General features: G+C 42.0%; 1 protein-coding gene across 2 annotated transcripts in view; it reads right to left on the bottom strand.

Annotated features, from left to right (window-relative positions):
- ADGRE1 (adhesion G protein-coupled receptor E1) overlaps positions 1-20652 on the bottom strand; it is a 94955-nt gene that overhangs the window by 44016 nt on the left and 30287 nt on the right. The window contains exons 11-14 of one of the 2 annotated variants that reach the window (XM_018050945.1): positions 19248-19394; positions 18305-18460; positions 16289-16435; positions 13282-13428 (exon numbers count right to left, since the gene is read on the bottom strand). In XM_018050945.1, coding sequence (XP_017906434.1) covers positions 13282-13428; positions 16289-16435; positions 18305-18460; positions 19248-19394 — 597 coding nt within the window. The remainder of the gene's footprint in view (positions 1-13281; positions 13429-16288; positions 16436-18304; positions 18461-19247; positions 19395-20652) is intronic. The other variant, XM_018050946.1, reaches the window with a different exon arrangement.

The raw sequence follows: 20652 nt of genomic DNA, 5'->3' as shown, positions 1-20652 counted from the left end.
CTGAATAGCTAAAGAAGACCAGATTCTCCACACATTCACTGACTGAGGATGTTAGAGCTGAATTCAACTTGGCAGCTGCAATGGTAGCTTAACAGTTGGTGCACTCAGAATGCTCTGGGAAGACCCCACTGGAAAGGTGCTCATTAACCTCTGAGGAGCAGTGGAGAAGAGTGAGCATATAAAGATTAGGTGTGTAAGGTAAGAACACATATGTGTGCATGTGTGCTAAGTCACTTCAGTCGTGTCTGAATCCCTGTGACCGTATGGGCTGTAGCCCACGAGGCTCCTCTGTCCATGGGATTCTCCAGGCAAGAATACTGGAGTGGGTTGCCATGCCCTTCTTAAGGGGATCTTCCTGACCCAGGGATCAAACATGTGTCTCCTGAATTTGTAGGCCGGTTCTTTAGCACCTGGGAAGCCCCAGGAAACATATGCACCCAACACAATTGCAGCTGTTCACAAAAGCCCCATGCCTGAGAGCCTGAGCACATTACCTGTACAGGTGAAATGACCTGGCTTTCCAGGGATCCAATTATTTCCAGACAGAGTAACAAATTTTCTTTATCTTGGGAAATAGTTTGTATTTTCCAAAGATAGTTGAAACAATGTCTTTTATTCCTAATGCCATTAATTCAATGTCCTTTCTTTGATACTCTTTCCATCAACCAATGAGATTTATATTTCCTCCCCTTGAGTCTGAGCATGTATGTGACTGTGGTGGTGGTGACACTAGGTCATAAAAATACCATGCCAAATCATCACAACATCATACACTTCCACCTGGTTCTCTTGAGATGCCCATGCTTGACTCAGCTGCCATAGTGTTTGGAAGCTCAACTAGCCATGAAAATAAACAGCTCTCATTGAGAAGGCAATGGAAACCCACTCTAGTACTCTTGCTTGGAAAATGCCAAGGACAGAGAAACCTGGGTGGTGCAGTCCATGGGGTCGCACAGAGTCGGACATGACTGAAGTGACTTAGCAGCACGGAGAAGAACTTAGACGTCCAGCTCCCAACTCTGGCAGAGCTCCCAGCCAACAGCCAGCACTTCCTTCAACTTGTGAGTGAGCCCCTTCCAACGAGGATCCTCTAGCCCTCAGTTGAGCCAACACAACTGTCACTGCATGGAAGAATGTCAAGCCATCAGCAGCAAACAGCCCAAATACATGATTGTATTTTGTCTGTTGTCTGATTCTCTCACCATGATAAGAAGTTCCAGTAGAATAAATATTTTTTCCTGTGTTATCACAGTATCCTCCATCCCTAGAATAATGCTTGGCATATAGTAGGTGCTCAAGAAGTGTTTGTTGAATCAATTGCTATTGGCTTCAGCTTTGCATATGAGGGCTTTGAACTCACCTAAGCGCCACCTCAACTTCTCACCATTTCTGTCTTTGCAAACACATTGGACTGGATTCCCCAGAAGACCCCTGCAAATACCTTCACACATCTCTCCTCGCCCCTGGAAACTTTTCTTTCCACTTCTGGATTGAAAACCCAGGTTGCAGACACAAGAGTAGCTTCCAAGACTGTTGTGGCAAGTCGAATGCTCTGGGCAACTTCTTTGATTGGCACATTCATCCACATCTGGTGAGTAGAAATGAAAGCCCGGGGCAAGGTAGAAGAAGCAGTGAGAACAGAACACTGCAAACAGGAGATTCATCCCACCTGTTCTCCACCACATGCCCCCCCGCACCCCACAATATCCAGATTTTCTCATCCTTTCTAAGTTCCCTTGGAATTAGGCATGACATGAGAATAAATTCTGGCCAATTGTATGCAAGCAAAAGGCTGGCATTTGTTTCAAACTGTAATGATTATAGATTGCAGAAATGGGTGTCATCTTTTACTCCTCCCTGTGTCTGCACTTTGGGATGAAGTCTGTGCTACACAGTGTGACCTTGTCACTCCTCTCTTTAAGACGTGCAGTTTGGTTGACCAGTCCTTGACTCTAGCTGGCTCTACAACTTGCACTGTCCAATTGAAATGGCAGAAGCAATGCGGTGCCACTTCCAGACTTAGACCTCAAGAAACCTATTTTCTTCTGCTCATACATTGGGCCCCTTGCCTCTGCCATTTGAACAAACCTCAGGCTAATAAGGAAAAGACAAAGGGAAAGAGAGATGGATCATCCCAGATGAGTCCCAGATATGTGAGATGGCCCAGCCATGATTGCCAAAGCTGACACACAGCTGACCACAAACACATGAAAAGCCCAGGGGAGACCAGAACTGAGCAGCAGAGCCTAACCTAAGGTGCCAACACATGGAATCAAGAGATTAAAAATTGCGGTTGTTTCAGCCAGTACCTTTTGGGGTGATATGTTACTCAGCGATAGCTAACTGCTTCAAACAGATCAGAAATGTCAGAGATGACTTCAAATATCTCTAACTTCAAGATGAGGTACCCAAGATCCATCCTCACTATAAATAAATAATAGTGTTGTTTAGACTCAGGAAACTGGAGGCCTTAACTCCTGGTGAGAGTGTTACATACTGGCTGCAGTGTAAATGATAGATTTGAGGGAGCACCATTAGAAACAGTGAGAAGACTGCTGCAATAATGTTCGAACTTAAACCAAGGATGGAAAAGACTGGAGAGATTTGAGACACATTTAGCAGGTAGATTTCCCAGTGACCTGATGAGTCAATAAATATGCAATGGGGGCAAGGATCAGGAATAACCTCAGGTCTTCATGCAAATGCCTTTCAGGGAAAAGTTCTAACATTTGGGTCTGAGATCTCCCTGGGAAGGAGTGTCTCTATCTCAGTACTATTTACATTTGGGATCAAGCATTCTTGCTTGTGGGAACGTTATTCTGTGCATTGGAGGAGGTTTAGCAGGATCTCTGTCTCTACCCACCAGTTGACAGTTACACATCCAACACAGCACCATCAGCAGTTTGGACAAAAGTGTCTCCAGACATTGTCAGTACCACCCTCGCCCCCAGCAGGGCAAAAATCAGGCTAGGGACTGGGTCCTCCAGTACTCTCAAATACTGCTTGACCCACTGCTCTACTCATAGTACACCCTCAACAAGAGTTCAAAACCATGTTTTTCTACTTACTAGCTGTGTATCCTTGAGCTAGTCACTTTATCTTTCTGGGCCTTATTTGGATCATTCCTAAAATGGAGATCAAAACCTCTAGCTCATAGGATCATCAACTAAAGTGCTTAATTAAAGGAGTAGCTAAAAGAAATCAGGTTCTCTGTACATTCACAGGTGTAGTTTCCAGAGCTGAATCCAACTTTGCAGCTGCAACGGTAGCTTCCCAAAGAGTTGGTGCACTCAGAATGCTCTGGGCAGACCCCATGGGAGAGGCATTCATTAATGTCTGAGGAGTAGTGGAGGAGAGTGAGCAGACCAAAGATTAGGTGTCCAAGTTTAGCACACTATGTACTCAACTCAATAGGAGTAGTCTACAAAAGACCCAAGCCTGAGAATCTGAGCTCATTAACTGTACAGGCAAAATGACCTGGCTTTCCAGAGGTCCAGTTATTTCCAGTGGGAGAAGAGAAACCAGTCAAACAGCTGCACTCATACCTTCCTGGAAGGTTTCTGCAGATTGAGTTAGGACCACAAAGTGGGGGCCTTTGAGAACATTCATTTATATCTGGAGAGAAAGAGTCAAAGTTACACAGTTTCTTCAAATACAACTAGGATCTTCCAAAGATGGTTGAAACAATGTCTTCTCTTCCATATGCCCTTCATTCAGTGTCTCTTCTTGGGTACGTCTTCCATTGAGCAGGCTCTATATCTCCTCCTCTTCAATCTGAGCATCTCTGTGACTATGCAGTGGTGACACTAGCTCATGAAAGTATTGTGCTAAGTCATAAAACTATCACACACCTTCACCTTGCTCTTTTGGAATGCTCATGTTGGACTCAGCCACCGAACTGTGAGGAAGCTCAAAGAGCCATGATAAAACAGCTCATGTGGAGAACTAAGACCTCCAGCCCACAGCTTCATTCAGCACCAGCTTCACCTTGTGAGTGAGCCCCCTTTAAAGTGGATCTTCTAGCCCTTAGCTGAACCAGCTCAACTGACACTTTGTGGAACAAAGTCAAGTCACCCTCACCAAAGTCAGCCCAAATAGCAGATGCATGCGCGTATGTTGCTTATCATGTTTCTCCCACCCTCAACAAGGAGTTTCAGGGGAACAAATATTTTTGCCTGTGTTACTCACTGCAGTATCCTCCATCCCTCGAATAGTTTTCTTTCTTTCTTTTTTTTTTTTTTTTTTAGGGTCTCTCTCTTTTTTTTTTTAACTTTATTTTACTTTAAAATACTGTATTCGTTTTGCCATACATTGACATGAATCCACCACGGGTGTACATGCGTTCCCAAACATGAATCCCCCTCCCACCTCCCTCCCCATAACATCTCTCTGGTCATCTCCGTGCACCAGCCCCAAGCATGCTGTATCATGCATCGGACATAGACTGGCGATTTGTTTCTTACATGATAGTATACATGTTTAAATGCCATTCTCCCAAATCATCTCACCCTCTCCCTCTCCCTCTGAGTCCAAAAGTCTGCTCTACACCTCTGTGTCTCTTTTGCAGTCTTGCATACAGGGTCATCATTGCCATCTTTCCAAATTCCATATATATGTGTTAGTATACTGTATTGGTGTTTTTCTTTCTGGCTTACTTCACTCTGTATAATCAGCTCCAGTTTACTGATTCAAATGTATTCTTTTTAACAGCTGAGTAATACTCCATTGTGTATATATACCACAGCTTTCTTATCCATTCATCTGCTGATGGACCTCTAGGTTGTTTCCATGTCCTGGCTATTATAAACAGTGCTGTGATGAACATTGGGGTACATGTGTCTCTTTCAATTCTGGTTTCCTCATGTGTATGCCCAGCAGTGGGATTGCTGGGTCACAAGGCAGTTCTATTTGCAATTTTTAAGGAATCTCCACACTGTTCTCCATAGTGGCTGTACTAGTTTGCATTCCCACCAACAGTGTAGGAGGTTTCCCTTTTCTCCACACCCTCTCCAGCATTTATTGCTTGCAGACTTTTGGATCGCAGACATTCTGACTGCTGTGAAGTGGTACCTCATTGTGGTTTTGATTTGCATTTCTCTAATAATGAGTGATGTTGAGCATCTTTTCATGTGTTTGTTAGCCATCCATATGTCTTCTTTGGAGAAATGTCTATTTAGTTCTTTGGCCCATTTTTTGATTGGGTCATTTATTTTTCTGGAATTGAGCTGCATATGTTGCTTGTATATTTTTGAGATTAGTTGGTTGTCAGTTGCTTCATTTGCTATTATTTTCTCTCATTCAGAAGGCTGTCTTTTCACCTTGCTTATATTTTCCTTTGTTGTGCAGAAGCTTTTAATTTTTTTTAAGATTTAAAATGTTTTATTTTTTATTTTTTTTTAAATTTTAAAATCTTTAATTCTTACATGCGTTCCCAAACATGAACCCCCCTCCCACCTCCCTCCCCATAACATCTCTCTGGATCATCCCCATGCACCAGCTCCAGGCATGCTGTATCCTGCATCAGACATAGACTGGCGATTCAATTGTTACATGATAGTATACATGTTAGAATGTCATTCTCCCAAATCATCCCACCCTCTCCCTCTCCCTCTGAGTCCAAAAGTCCATTATACACATCTGTGTCTCTTTCCCTGTCTTGCATACAGGGTCGTCATTGCCATCTTCCTAAATTCCATATATATGTGTTAGTATACTGTATTGGTGTTTTTCTTTCTGGCTTACTTCACTCTGTATAATCGGCTCCAGTTTCATCCATCTCATCAGAACTGATTCAAATGAATTCTTTTTAACAGCTGAGTAATACTCCATTGTGTATATGTACCACAGCTTTCTTATCCATTCATCTGCTGATGGACATCTAGGTTGTTTCCATGTCCTAGCTATTATAAACAGTGCTGCGATGAACATTGGGGTACATGTGTCTCTTTCAATTCTGGTTTCCTCGGTGTGTATGCCCAGAAGTGGGATTGCTGGGTCATAAGGTAGTTCTATTTGCAATTTTTTAAGGAATCTCCACACTGTTCTCCATAGTGGCTGTACTAGTTTGCATTCCCACCAACAGTGTAGGAGGGTTCCCTTTTCTCCACACCCTCTCCAGCATTTATTGCTTGCAGATTTTTGGATCGCAGCCATTCTGACTGGTGTGAAGTGGTACCTCATTGTGGTTTTGATTTGCATTTCTCTAATAATGAGTGATGTTGAGCATCTTTTCATGTGTTTGTTAGCCATCTGTATGTCTTCTTTGGAGAAATGTCTATTTAGTTCTTTGGCCCATTTTTTGATGGGTCATTTATTTTTCTGGAATTGAGCTGCAGAAGTTGTTTGTATATTTTTGAGATTAGTTGTTTGTCAGTTGCTTCATTTGCTATTATTTTCTCCCATTCAGAAGGCTGTCTTTTCACCTTGCTTATATTTTCCTTTGTTGTGCAGAAGCTTTTAATTTTAATTAGATCCCATTTGTTTATTTTTGCTTTTATTTCCAGAATTCTGGGAGGTGGATCATAGAGGATCCTGCTGTGATTTATGTCTGAGAGTGTTTTGCCTATGTTCTCCTCTAGGAGTTTTATAGTTTCTGGTCTTACATTTAGATCTTTAATCCATTTTGAGTTTATTTTTGTGTGGGGTGTTAGAAAGTAAATTGTATGCCAATAAAATGGACAACGTGGAAGAAATGGACAAATTCTTAGAAAAGTACAATTTTCCAAAACTGAATCAGGAAGTAATAGAAAATCTTAACAGACCCATCACAAGCAAGGAAATTGAAACTGTAATCAGAAATCTTCCAGCAAACAAAAGCCCAGGTCCAGACGGCTTCACAGCTGAATTCTACCAAAAATTTCGAGAGGAGCTAACACCTATCCTCCTCAAACTCTTCCAGAAAATTGCAGAGGAAGGTAAACTTCCAAACTCATTCTATGAGGCCACCATCACCCTAATACCAAAACCTGACAAAGATGTCACAAAAAAAGAAAACTACAGGCCAATATCACTGATGAACATAGATGCAAAAATCCTCAACAAAATTCTAGCAATCAGAATCCAACAACACATTAAAAAGATCATACACCATGACCAAGTGGGCTTTATCCCAGGGATGCAAGGATTCTTCAATATCCGCAAATCAATCAATGTAATTCACCACATTAACAAACTGAAAAATAAAAACCATATGATTATCTCAATAGATGCAGAGAAGGCCTTTGACAAAATTCAACATCCATTTATGATAAAAACTCTCCAGAAAGCAGGAATAGAAGGAACATACCTCAACATAATAAAAGCTATCTATGACAAACCCACAGCAAACATTATCCTCAATGGTGAAAAATTGAAAGCATTTCCGCTAAAGTCAGGAACAAGACAAGGGTGTCCACTTTCACCGCTACTATTCTACATAGTTCTGGAAGTTTTGGCCACAGCAATTAGAGCAGAAAAAGAAATAAAAGGAATCCAAATTGGAAAAGAAGAAGTAAAACTCTCACTGTTTGCAGATGACATGATCCTCTACATGGAAAACCCTAAAGACTCCACCAGAAAATTACTAGAGCTAATCAATGAATATAGTAAAGTTGCAGGATATAAAATCAACACACAGAAATCACTTGCATTCCTATACACGAATAATGAGAAAATAGAAAAAGAAATTAAGGAAACAATTCCATTCACCATTGCAACGAAAAGAATAAAATACTTAGGAATATATCTACCTAAAGAAACTAAAGACCTATATATAGAAAACTATAAAACACTGCTGAAAGAAATCAAAGAGGACACTATTAGATGGAGAAATATACCATGTTCATGGATCAGAAGAATCAATATAGTGAAAATGAGTATACTACCCAAAGCAATTTACAAATTCAATGCAATCCCTATCAAGCTACCAGCAACATTTTTCACAGAACTAGAACAAATAATTTCAAGATTTGTATGGAAATACAAAAAACCTTGAATAGCCAAAGCAATCTTGAGAAAGAAGAATGGAACTGGAGGAATCAACTTGCCTGACTTCAGGCTCTACTGCAAACCCACAGTCATCAAGACAGTATGGTACTGGCACAAAGACAGACATATAGATCAATGGAACAAAATAGAAAGCCCAGAGATAAATCCACACACATATGGACACCTTATCTTTGACAAAGGAGGCAAGAATATACAATGGAGTAAAGACAATCTCTTCAACAAGTGGTGCTGGGAAAACTGGTCAACCACTTGTAAAAGAATGAAACTAGAAGCTTTTAATTTTAATTAGGTCCCATTTGTTTATTTTTGCTTTTATTTCCAGAATTCTGGGGGGTGGATCATAGAGGATACTGCTGTGATTTATGTCAGAGAGTGTTTTGCCTATGTTCTCCTCTAGGAGTTTAATAGTTTCTGGTCTTACATTTAGATCATTAATCCATTTTGAGTTTATTTTTGTGTATGGTGTTAGAAAGTGATCTAGTTTCATTCTTTTACAAGTGGTTGACCAGTTTTCCCAGCACCACTTGTTAAAGAGATTGTCTTTACTTCATTGTATATTCTTGCCTCCTTTGTCAAAGATAAGGTGTCCATAGGTGTCTCTGGGCTTTGTTTTTTGTTCCATTGGTCTATATTTCTGTCTTTGTGCCAGTACCATACTGTCTTGATGACTGTGGGTTTGCAGTAGAGCCTGAAGTCAGGCAAGTTGATTCCTCCAGTTCCATTCTTCTTTCTCAAGATTGCTTTGGCTATTCGAGGTTTTTTGTATTTCCATAGAAATTGTGAAATTATTTGTTCTAGCTCTGTGAAAAATGCTGCAGGTAGCTTGATAGGGATTGCATTGACTCTATAGATTGCTTTACATAGTATACTCATGTTCACTATATTGATTCTTCTGATCCATGAACACGGTATATTTCTCCATCTATTAGTGTCCTCTTTGATTTCCTTCAGCAGTGTTTTATAGTTTTCGATATATAGGTCTTTAGTTTCTTTAGGTAGATATATTCCTAAGTATTTTATTCTTTTCGTTGCAATGATGAATGGAATTGTTTCCTTAATTTTTTTTCTACTTTCTCATTATTAGTGTATAGGAATGCAAGGGATTTCTGTGTGTTGATTTTATATCCTGCAACTTTACTATATTCATTGATTAGCTCTAGTCATTTTCTCGTGGGGTCTTTAGGGTTTTCTATGTAGAGGATCATGTCATCTGCAAACAGTGAGAGTTTTACTTCTTCTTTTCCAATTTCGATGCCGTTATTCCTTTTTCTGCTCTGATTGCTGTGGCCAAAACTTAGAGAATTATGTTGAATAGTAGTGATGAAAGGGGGCACCCTTGTCTTGTTCCTGACTTTAGGGGAAATGCTTTCAATTTTTCACCATTGAGGATCATGTTTGCTGTGGGTTTGTCATAGATAGCTTTTATTATGTTGAGGTATGTTCCTTCTATTCCTGCTTTCTGGAGAGTTTTTATCATAAATGGATGTTGAATTTTGTCAAAGGCCTTCTCTGCATCTATTGAGATAAACATATGGCTTTTACTTTTCAATTTGTTAATGTGGTGAATTACATTGATTGATTTGCGGATATTGAAGAATCCTTGCATCCCTGGGATAAAGCCCACTTGGTCATGGTGTATGATCTTTTTAATGTGCTGTTGGATTCTGTTTACTAGAAGTTTGTTGAGGATTTTTGCATCTATGTTCATCAGTGATATTGGCCTGCAGTTTTCTTTTTTTGTAGTACCTTTGTCAGGTTTTGGTATTAGGGTGATGGTGGCCTCATAGAATGAGTTTGGAAGTTTACCTTCCTCTGCAATTTTCTGGAAGAGTTTGAGTAGGATAGGTGTTAGCTCTTCTCTACATTTTTGGTAGAATTCAGCTGTGAAGCCGTCTGGACCTGGGCTTTTGTTTGCTGGAAGATTTCTGATTAGAGTTTCAATTTCCATGCTTGTGATGGGTCTGTTAAGATTTTCTATTTCTTCCTGGTTCAGTTTTGGAAAGTTGTACTTTTCTAAGAATTTGTCCATTTCTTCCACATTGTCCATTTTATTGGCATATAATTGCTGATAGTAGTCTCTTATGATCCTTTGTATTTCTGTGTTGTCTGTTGTGATCTCTTCATTTTCATTTCTAATTTTATTGTTTTGATTTTTCTCTCTTTGTTTCTTGATGAGTCTGGCTAATGGTCTGTCAATTTTATTTATCCTTTCAAAGAACCAGCTTTTGGCTTTGTTGATTTTTGCTATGGTCTCTGTTGTTTCTTTTGCATTTATTTCTGCCCTAATTTTTAAGATTTCTTTCCTTCTACTAACTCTGTGGTTCTCCATTTCTTTCTTTTCTAGTTGGTTTAGGTGTAGAGTTAGGTTATTTATTTGACTTTTTTTCTTGTTTCTTGAGGTATGCCTGTATTGCTATGAACTTTCCTCTTAGCACTGATTTATAGTGTGCCACAGGTTTGGGGTTGCTGTGTTTTCATTTTCATTCGTTTCTATGCATATTTTGATTTCTTTTTTGATTTCTTCTGTGATTTGTTGGTTATTCAGAAGTGTGTCGTTTAGTCTCCATATGTTGGAATTTTTAATAGTTTTTCTCCTGTAATTGAGATCTAATCTTAATGCATTATGGTCAGAAAAGATGCTTACAATGATTTCGGTTTTTTTTTTTTTTAATTTATCAAGGTTAGATTTATGGCCCAGGATGTGATCTATCCTGGAGAAGGTTCCGTGAGCACTTGAGAAAAAGGTGAAATTCCCAATAGTTCTTTTCTATATAGCAGGGGCTCAAGAAGTGTTTGCTGAATGAATACACGAATGGATGAATTGGCTTCAACTCTGCAAGCAAGACTTTGAACTCAGCTGAGACCTAACTCAACTTCAAACTCTTTGTCCAGCACTGCTGTCTTTCCAAAAAGATTGGACTTGATTCTCCAGAAGACCCCTGCACCTACCTTGACATATCTCCTCGGGTCCCTGGAAACTCTTCTTTCCACTTCTGGATATATATCCTGAGTTGCAGACACAAGAGTAGTTTCCAGGACTGTTGTGGCAAGTCGAATGCTCTGGACAACTTCTGGAATTGGCACATTCATCCACATCTGGTGAGTAGAAATGAAAACCCAGATCAAGGCAGAGGAAGAAGCAAGGACAGGGGACTGCAAACAGGAGATTCACTCCACCTGTGTGCCACCTGATGTTCCCAATACCTAGACTTTCCCCTTCTCCAAAACTTCCCTTGCAGTGAGGCATGATGTGAGAATAAATTCTGGCCAACTCTATGCACACACAAAACGGTGGCAAAACTTTCAAGGCATAATGCTCATTGATTGCAGAAATGGCTGTCATCATTTTCTCCTCCCTGTGTCCACACCTTGGGATGAGGTTAGTGCTACACAATGAGACCTTGTCACTCTTCTCTTTAAGAAGTGGTGTTTGGCTCACCACCTCTTCACTCTCTCTGGTTCTGTGACTTGCTTTGAACCAATAAGCACAGCAGAAGTAAAGTGGTGCCACTTCCAAACTTACACCTCAAGGATTCTATTTGTTTCTGCTTATGCACTGGGCCCCTTGCCTCTACCACATGAACAAACCCCAGGCTAACAACAAAAAAGACAGAGTAGAAGACAGATGGATCATCCCAGATGAGTCCCAGATATGTGAGACAGCCCAGCCAAGACCAGCAAAGCTGACACACAACTGACCACAAACACAGAAACAAGCCCAGTGGACACTTAAAGAACTGACCAGCGGAGCCCAACTCAAAGTGCTGACACATGGTCAAGACACAAAGAAATGGTGTTTGTTTCAGCCACTAACCTCTGGGATGATTTATTACTCAGCAATAGCTAATTGCTACAAATACACCAGAAACATCAGAGATGACGTCACATATCTCCATAAAAATCAGGCAGAAAATAAAAATCTCCACCTCATAGCATCATCAAATGAAGTTCTTAATTAATTGAATAGCTAAAGAAGACCAGATTCTCCACACATTCACTGACTGAGGATGTTAGAGCTGAATTCAACTTGGCAGCTGCAATGGTAGCTTAACAGTTGGTGCACTCAGAATGATCTGGGAAGACCCCACAGGAAAGGCATTCATTAACCTCTGAGGAGCACTGGAGAAGAGCGAGCAGATAGAGATTAGGTGTCTAAGGTAGAAAACATATGTGTGCTGCATGCTAAGTCACTTCAGTCGTGGCTGAGTCTCTGTGACCGTATGGGCTGTAGCCCACCAGGCTCCTCGGTCCATGGGATTCTCCAGGCAAGAATACTGGAGTGGGTCGCCATGCCCTACTCAAGGGGATCTTCCTGACCCAGGGATCAAACATGTGTCTCCTGAATTTGTAGGCCGGTTCTTTAGCACCTGGGAAACCCCAGAAAACCTATACACCCAACATAATCGGAGCTGTCCACAAAAGCCCCATGTCTGAGAGCCTGATCACATTACCTGTATAGGTGAAATGACCTGGCTTTCCAGGGATCCAATTATTTCCAGAAAACAGAGTTACAAATATTCTTCATCTTGGGAAATAGTTTGTATTTTTCAAAGATAGTTGAAACAATGTCTTTCATTCCTAATGCCCTTAATTCAATGTCCTTTCTTTGATACTCATTCCTTAAACCAATGAGGATTATATTTCCTCCCCTTGAATCTGAGCACGCATGTGACTGTGGTGGTGGTGACACTAGGTCATAAAAATACCATGCCAAGTCATCACAATATCACACACTTCCACCTGGTTCTCTTGAGATGCCCATGCTTGACTCAGCTGCCATACTGTGAGGAAGCTCAACTAGCCATGCAAAAAAACAGCTCTCATGGAGAAGATCTTAGACCACCAGCTTACAACTCGGGCAGAGCTGCCAGCCAAGAGCCAGCACCACCTTCCCCTTGTGAGTGAGCCCCTTTCAAAGTGGATCCTGTAGCCTCAGTTGAGCCAACACAACTGTCACTGCTTGGAAGAATGTTAAGCCATTAGCAGCAAACTCAGCCCAAATACATGATTACATTTTGTTTGTTGTCTGATTCTCTCACCATGATAAGAAGTTCTAGTAGAATAAATGTTTTTTGTGTTGTTAAAGTATCCTCCATCTGTAGAATAATGCTTGGTATACAGTAGGTGCTCAAGAAGTGTTTGTTGAATGAATGCATGAATGGATGAATTGGCTTCAGTTCTGTAGACAAGATATTGAACTCAGCTGAGATCTACCTCAACTTCTAACTCTTTGTCCAGCACTGCTGTCTTTCCAAACAGATTGGACTTGATTCCCCAGAAGACCCATGCACCTACCTTGACATGTCTCCCCTGGTCCCTGGAAATTCTTCTTTCCACTTCTGGATATATATCCTGAGTTGCAGACACAAGAGTAGTTTCCAAGACTGTTGTGGCAAGTCGAATGCTCTGGGCAACTTCTGGGATTGGCACATTCGTCCACATCTGGTGAGTAGAAATGAAAACCCAGATCAAGGCAGAGGAAGAAGCAAGGACAGGGGACTGCAAACAGGAGATTCACTCCACCTGTGTGCCACCTGATGTTCCCAATACCTAGACTTTCCCCTTCTCCAAAACTTCCCTTGTGGTGAGGCATGACATGAGAATAAACTGCTGACAACTGTATGCACACACAAAATGGTGGCAAATAGTTTCCAGCCATAATGATCATTGATTGCAGAAATGGCTGTCATTGTTTTCTCCTCCCTGTGTCCACATCTTGGGATGAGGTTCGTGCTACACAATGCGACCTTGTCACTCGTCTCTTTAAGATGTGGGGTTTGAAGCTGTGGTACATATACACAATGAAGTATTACTCAGCCATAAAAGGAATACATTTGAATCAGTTTTGGTGAGATGGATGAAGCTGGAGCCTATTTTACAGAGTGAAGTAAGCCAGAAAAAAAAAACCCACCAATACAGTATACTAACACATATATATGGAATTTAGAAAGATGGCAATGATGACCCTGTATGCAAGATAGCAAAAAAGACACAGATGTGTATAGTGGAATTTTGGACTCAGAGGGAGAGGGAGAGGGTGAGATGATTTGGGAGAATGGCATTGAAACATGTATAATATCATGTAAGAATCGAATTGCCAGTCTATGTCCAATGCAGGATACAGCATGCTTGGGGCTGGTACACGGGGATGACCCAGAGAGATGTTATGGGGAGGGAGGTGGGAGGGGGGGTTCATGTTTGGGAACGCATGTACACCTGTGGTGCATTCATGTCAATGCATGGCAAAACCAATACAGAATTGTAGAGTAAAATAAAGAAAAAATTAAAATTAAAAAAAAAAGATGTGGGGTTTGGTTCACCACCTCTTCACTCTCTCTGGTTCTGTGACTTGCTTTGAACCAATAAGCACAGCAGAAGTAAAGTGGTGCCACCTCCAAACTTAGACCTCAAGAAGCCTATTTGCTTCTGCTTCTACACTGGGCCCCTTGCCTCTACCACATGAACAAACCCCAGGCTAACAACAAAAAAGACAAAGTAGAAGACAGATGGAACATCCCAGATGAGTCCCAGATATGGTGGGACAGCCCAGCCAGGACCAGTAAAGCTGACACACAACTGACCACAAACACAGGAACAAGCCCAGTGGACACTTAAAGAACTGACCAGCGGAGCCCAACTCAAAGTGCTGACACATGGTCAAGACACAAAGAAATGGTGTTTGTTTCAGCCACTAACCTCTGGGATGATTTATTACTCAGCAATAGCTAACTGCTACAAACAGACCAGAAACATCAGAGATGATGTCACATATCTCCAATCAAAATCAGGTAGAAAATCAAAATCTATACCTCATAGCATCATCAAATGAAGTTCTTAATTAATTGAATAGCTAAAGAAGACCAGATTCTCCACACATTCACTGACTGAGGATGCTAGAGCTGAATTCAACTTGGCAGCTACAATGGTAGCTTAACAGGTGGTGCACTCAGAATGCTCTGGGAAGACCCCACTAGAAAGGCATTCATTAACCTCTGAGGAGCAGTGGAGAAGAGTGAGCAGATAGAGATTAGGTGTCTAAGGTAAGAACGCATATGTGTGCATGCGTGCTAAGTCACTTCAGTCGTGTCTGAATCTCTGTGTCCCTATGGGCTGTAGCCCACCAGGCTCCTCTGTCCATTGGATTCTCCAGGCAAGAACACTGGAGTGGGCTGTCATGCCCTCCTCAAAGGGATCTTCCTGACCCAGGGATCAAACATGTGTCTCCTGAATTTGTAGGCCCGTTGTTCAGCACCTGGAAAGCCCCCTGAAACGTATGCACCCAACATAATCGGAGCTGTCTACAAAGACCCATGCCTGAGAGCCTGAGCACATTACCTGTACAGGTGAAATGACCTGGCTTTCCAGGGATCCAATTATTTCCAGACAGAGTTGCAAATTTTCTTCATCTTAGGAAATAGTTTGTATTTTCCAAAGATAGTTGAAACAATGTCTTTCATTCCTAATGCCTTTAATTCAATGTCCTTTCTTTGATACTCCTTCCATTAACCAATGAGACTTATATGTCCTCCCCTTGAATCTGATCATGCGTGTGACTGTGGTGGTGGTGACACTAGGTCATAAAAATACCATGCCAAATCATCACAATATCATACACTTCCACCTGGTTCTCTTGAGATGCCCATGCTTGACTCAGCTGCCATAGTGTTTGGAAGCTCAACTAGCCATGAAAATAAACAGCTCTCATTGAGAAGGCAATGGAAACCCACTCTAGTACTCTTGCTTGGAAAATGCCATGGGCAGAGGATCCTGGGTGGCTGCAGTCATGGGGTCACAAAAAGTCAGTCATGACTGCAGTGAACTAGCAGCATGGAGAAGAACTTAGACCTGCAGCTTACAACTCTGGCAGAGCCACCAGCCAACAGCCAGCACCACTTTCACCTAGTGAGTGAGCCCCTTTCAACGTGGATTCAATACCCTCTGGTGAGCCAACACAACTGTCACTGCATGGAAGAATGTCAAGCCATCAGCCGCAAACTCAGTCAAATAGCACACAGCCCAAATACATGACTGTATTTTGTCTGTTGTCTGATTCTCTCACCATGATAAGAAGTTCCAGTAGAATAAATGTTTTTTTTCTGTGTTATCACAGTAACCTCTATCCCTAGAATAATGCTTGGCATACAGTAGGTGCTCAAGAAGTGTTTGTTGAATCAATTGCTATTGGCTTCAGCTTTGCATATGAGGGCTTTGAACTCACCTGAGACCCACCTCAACTTCTCCCCACCATTTCTGTCTTTGCAAACACATTGGACTGGATTCCCCAGAAGACCCCTGCAAATACCTTCACACATCTCTCCTCGCCCCTGGAAACTTTTCTTTCCACTTCTGGATTGAAAACCCGGGTTGCAGACACAAGAGTAGCTTCCAAGACTGTTGTGGCAAGTCGAATGCTCTGGGCAACTTCTGGGATTGGCACATTCATCCACATCTGGTGAGTAGAAATGAAAGCCCGGGGCAAGGTAGAAGAAGCAGTGAGAACAGAACACTGCCATCAAGAGATTCATCTCACCTGTTCTCCATCAGATGCCCCCCCGCACCCCACAATATCCAGATTTTCTCATCCTTTCTAAGTTCCCTTGGAATTAGGCATGACATGAGAATAAATTCTGGCCAATTGTATGCAAGCAAAAGGCTGGCATTTGTTTCAAACCGTAATGATTATAGATTGCAGAAATGGGTGTCATCTTTTACTCCTCCCTGTGTCTGCACTTTGGGATGAAGTCTGTGCTACACAGTGTGACCTTGTCACTCCTCTCTTTAAGACGTGCAGTTTGGTTGACCAGTCCTTGACTCTAGCTGGCTCTATAACTTGCACTGTCCAATTGAAATGGCAGAAGCAATGCGGTGCCACTTCCAGACTTAGACCTCAAGAAACCTATTTGCTTCTGCTCATGCATTGGGCCCCTTGCCTCTGCCATCTGAATAAACCTCAGGCTAATAAGAAAAAGACAAAGAGAAAGAGAGATGGATCATCCCAAATGAGTCCCAGATATGTGAGATGGCCCAGCCATGATTGCCAAAGCTGACACACAGCTGACCACAAACACATGAAAAGCCCAGGGGAGACCAGAACTGAGCAGCAGAGCCTAACCTAAGGTGCCAACACATGGAATCAAGAGATTAAAAATTGCGGTTGTTTCAGCCAAACCTTTTGGGGTGATATTTTACTCAGCGATAGCTAACTGCTTCAAACAGATCAGAAATGTCAGAGATGACTTCAAATATCTCTAACTTCAAGATGAGGTACCCAAGATCCATCCTCACTATAAATAAATAATAGTGTTGTTTAGACTCAGGAAACTGGAGGCCTTAACTCCTGGTGAGAGTGTTACATACTGGCTGCAGTGTAAATGATAGATTTGAGGGAGCACCATTAGAAACAGTGAGAAGACTGCTGCAATAATGTTGGAACTTAAACAAAGATGGAAGAGACTGGAGAGATTCGAGACACATTTAGCAGGTAGATTTCCCAGTGACCTGATGAGTCAATAAATATGCAATGGGGGCAAGGATGAAGAATAACCTCAGGTCTTCATGCAAATGCCTTTCAGGGAAAAGTTCTAACATTTGGGTCTGAGATCTCCCTGGGAAGGAGTGTCTCTATCTCAGTACTATTTACATTTGGGATCAAGCATTCTTGCTTGTGGGAACGTTATTCTGTGCATTGAAGGATGTTTAGCAGAATCTCTGTCTCTACCCACCAGTTGACAGTTACACATCCAATCCAGTGTCACCATCAGTTTGGACAAAAGTGTCTCCAGACATTGTCAATACCACCCTTGCCCCCAGCAGGGCAAAAATCAGGCTAGGGACTGGGTCCTCCAGTACTCTCAAATACTGCTTGACCCACTGCTCTACTCATAGTACACCCTCAACAAGAGTTCAAAACCATGTTTTTCTACTTACTAGCTGTGTATCCTTGAGCTAGTCACTTTATCTTTCTGGGCCTTATTTGGATCATTCCTAAAATGGAGATCAAAACCTCTAGCTCACAGGATCATCAGCTAAAGTGCTTAATTAAAGGAGTAGCTAAAAGAAATCAGGTTCTCTGTACATTCACAGGTGTAGTTTCCAGAGCTGAATCCAACTTTGCAGCTGCAACGGTAGCTTCCCAAAGAGTTGGTGCACTCAGAATGCTCTGGGCAGACCCCATGGGAGAGGCATTCATTAATGTCTGAGGAGTAGTGGAGGAGAGTGAGCAGACCAAAGATTAGGTGTCCAAGTTTAGCACACTATGTACTCAACTCAATAGGAGTAGTCTACAAAAGACCCAAGCCTGAGAATCTGAGCTCATTACCTGTACAGGCAAAATGACCTGGCTTTCCAGAGGTCCAGTTATTTCCAGTGGGAGAAGAGAAACCAGTCAAACAGCTGCATTCATACCTTCCTGGAAGGTTTCTGCAGATTGAGTTAGGACCACAAAGTGGGGGCCTTTGAGAACATTCATTTATATCTGGAGAGAAAGAGTCAAAGTTACACAGTTTCTTCAAATACAACTAGGATCTTCCAAAGATGGTTGAAACAATGTCTTCTCTTCCATATGCCCTTCATTCAGTGTCTCTTCTTGGGTATGTCTTCCATTGAGCAGGCTCTATATCTCCTCCTCTTCAATCTGAGCATCTCTGTGACTATGCAGTGGTGACACTAGCTCATGAAAGTATTGTGCTAAGTCATAAAACTAAAACACACCTTCAGCTGTTCTTTTGGAATGCTCATGTTGGACTCAGCCACCATACTGTGAGGAAGCTCAAAGAACCATGATAAAACAGCTCATGTGGAGAAGAACTAAGACCTCCAGCCCACAGCTTCATTCAGCACCAGCTTCACCTTGTGAGTGAGCAACCCTTTAAAGTGGATCTTCTAGTCCCCAGCTGAACCAGCTCATCTGACACTTTGTGGAACAAAGTCAAGTCACCCTCACCAAAGTCAGCCCAAATAGCAGATGCATGCGCGTATGTTGCTTATCATGTTTCTCCCACCCTCAACAAGGAGTTTCAGGGGAACAAATATTTTTGCCTGTGTTACTGCAGTATCCTCCATCCCTCCAATAGTACTTTTCTATATAGCAGGTGCTCAAGAAGTGTTTATTGAATGGATGCACGAATGGATGAATTGGCTTCAGTTCTGTAGACAAGATATTGAACTCAGCTGAGATCTACCTCAACTTCTAACTCTTTGTCCAGCACTGCTGTCTTTCCAAACAGATTGGACTTGATTCTACAGAACACACCTGTACCTACCTTGACATGTTTCCCCTGGTCCCTGGAAATTCTTCTTTCCACTTCTGGATATATATCCTGGGTTGCAGGCACAAGAGTAGTTTCCAAGACTGTTGTGGCAAGTCGAATGCTCTGGGCAACTTCTGGGATTGGCACATTCGTCCACATCTGGTGAGTAGAAATGAAAACCCAGATCAAGGCAGAGGAAGAAGCAAGGACATGGGACTGCAAACAGGAGATTCATTCCACCTGTGTGCCACCTGATGCTCCCAAATACCCAGACTTCCCCTTTTCCAAACTTCCATTGCAGTGAGGCATGACGTGAGAATAAACTGTGGACAACTGTATGCACACACAAAACGGTGGCAAATTCTTTCAATCCATAATGATCATTGATTGCAGAAATGGCTGTCATCATTTTCTCCTCCCTGTGTCCATACCTTGGGGTGAGGTTCGTGCTACACAATGAGACTTTGTCACTCTTCTCTTTAAGATGTGAGGTTTGGTTCACCACCTCTTCACTCTGTCTGGTTCTGTGACTTGCTTTGAACCAATAAGCACAGCAGAAGTAAAGTGGTGCCACTTCCAAACTTACACCTCAAGAAGTCTATTTGTTTCTGCTTATACACTGGGCCCCTTGCCTCTAACACATGAACAAACTAAACCCCAGGCTAACAACAAAAAAGACAAAGCAGAACAGAGATGGATCATCCCAGATGAGTCCCAGATATGTGAGACAGCCCAGCCAAGACCAGTAAAGCTGACACACAACTGACCACAAACACAGGAACAAGCCCAGTCGACACTTAAAGAACTGACCAGCAGAGCCCAACTCAAGTGCCAACACATGGTCAAGACACAAAGAAATGGTGTTTGTTTTGCCACTAACTTCTGGGATGATGTATTACTCAGCAATAGCTAACTGCTACAAATAGACCAGAAACATCAGAGATGACGTCACATATCTCCAATCAAAATCAGGTAGAAAATCATCATCTCTACCTCATAGCATCATCAAATGAAGTTCTTAATTAACTGAATGGCTAAAGAAGACCGATTCTCCACACATTCACTGACTGAGGATGTTAGAGCTGATTGAACTTGGCAGCTGCAATGGTAGCTTAACAGTTGGTGCACTCAGAATGCTCTGGGAAGACCCCACTGGAGAGGCGTTCATTAACATCTGAGGAGCAGTGGAGAAGAGTGAGCAGATAGGGATTAGGTGTCTAAGGTAAGAACACATATGTGTGCATGCGTGCTAAGTCACTTCAGTCGTGTCTGAGTCTCTGTGACCCTATGGGCTGTAGCCCACCAGGCTCCTCTGTCCGTGGGATTCTCCAGGCAAAAATACTGGAGTGGGTTGCCATGCCCTTCTCAAGGGGATCTTTCTGACCCAGGGATCAAACCTGTGTCTCCTGCATTTGTA

This window comes from Capra hircus, chromosome 7, assembly GCF_001704415.2.
Source record: "Capra hircus breed San Clemente chromosome 7, ASM170441v1, whole genome shotgun sequence".
In the NCBI taxonomy this organism is placed as follows: Eukaryota; Metazoa; Chordata; class Mammalia; order Artiodactyla; family Bovidae; genus Capra; species Capra hircus.
The sequence above is the reverse complement of the archived record's forward strand: the minus strand, read 5'-3'. Positions and strand labels throughout refer to the sequence as shown.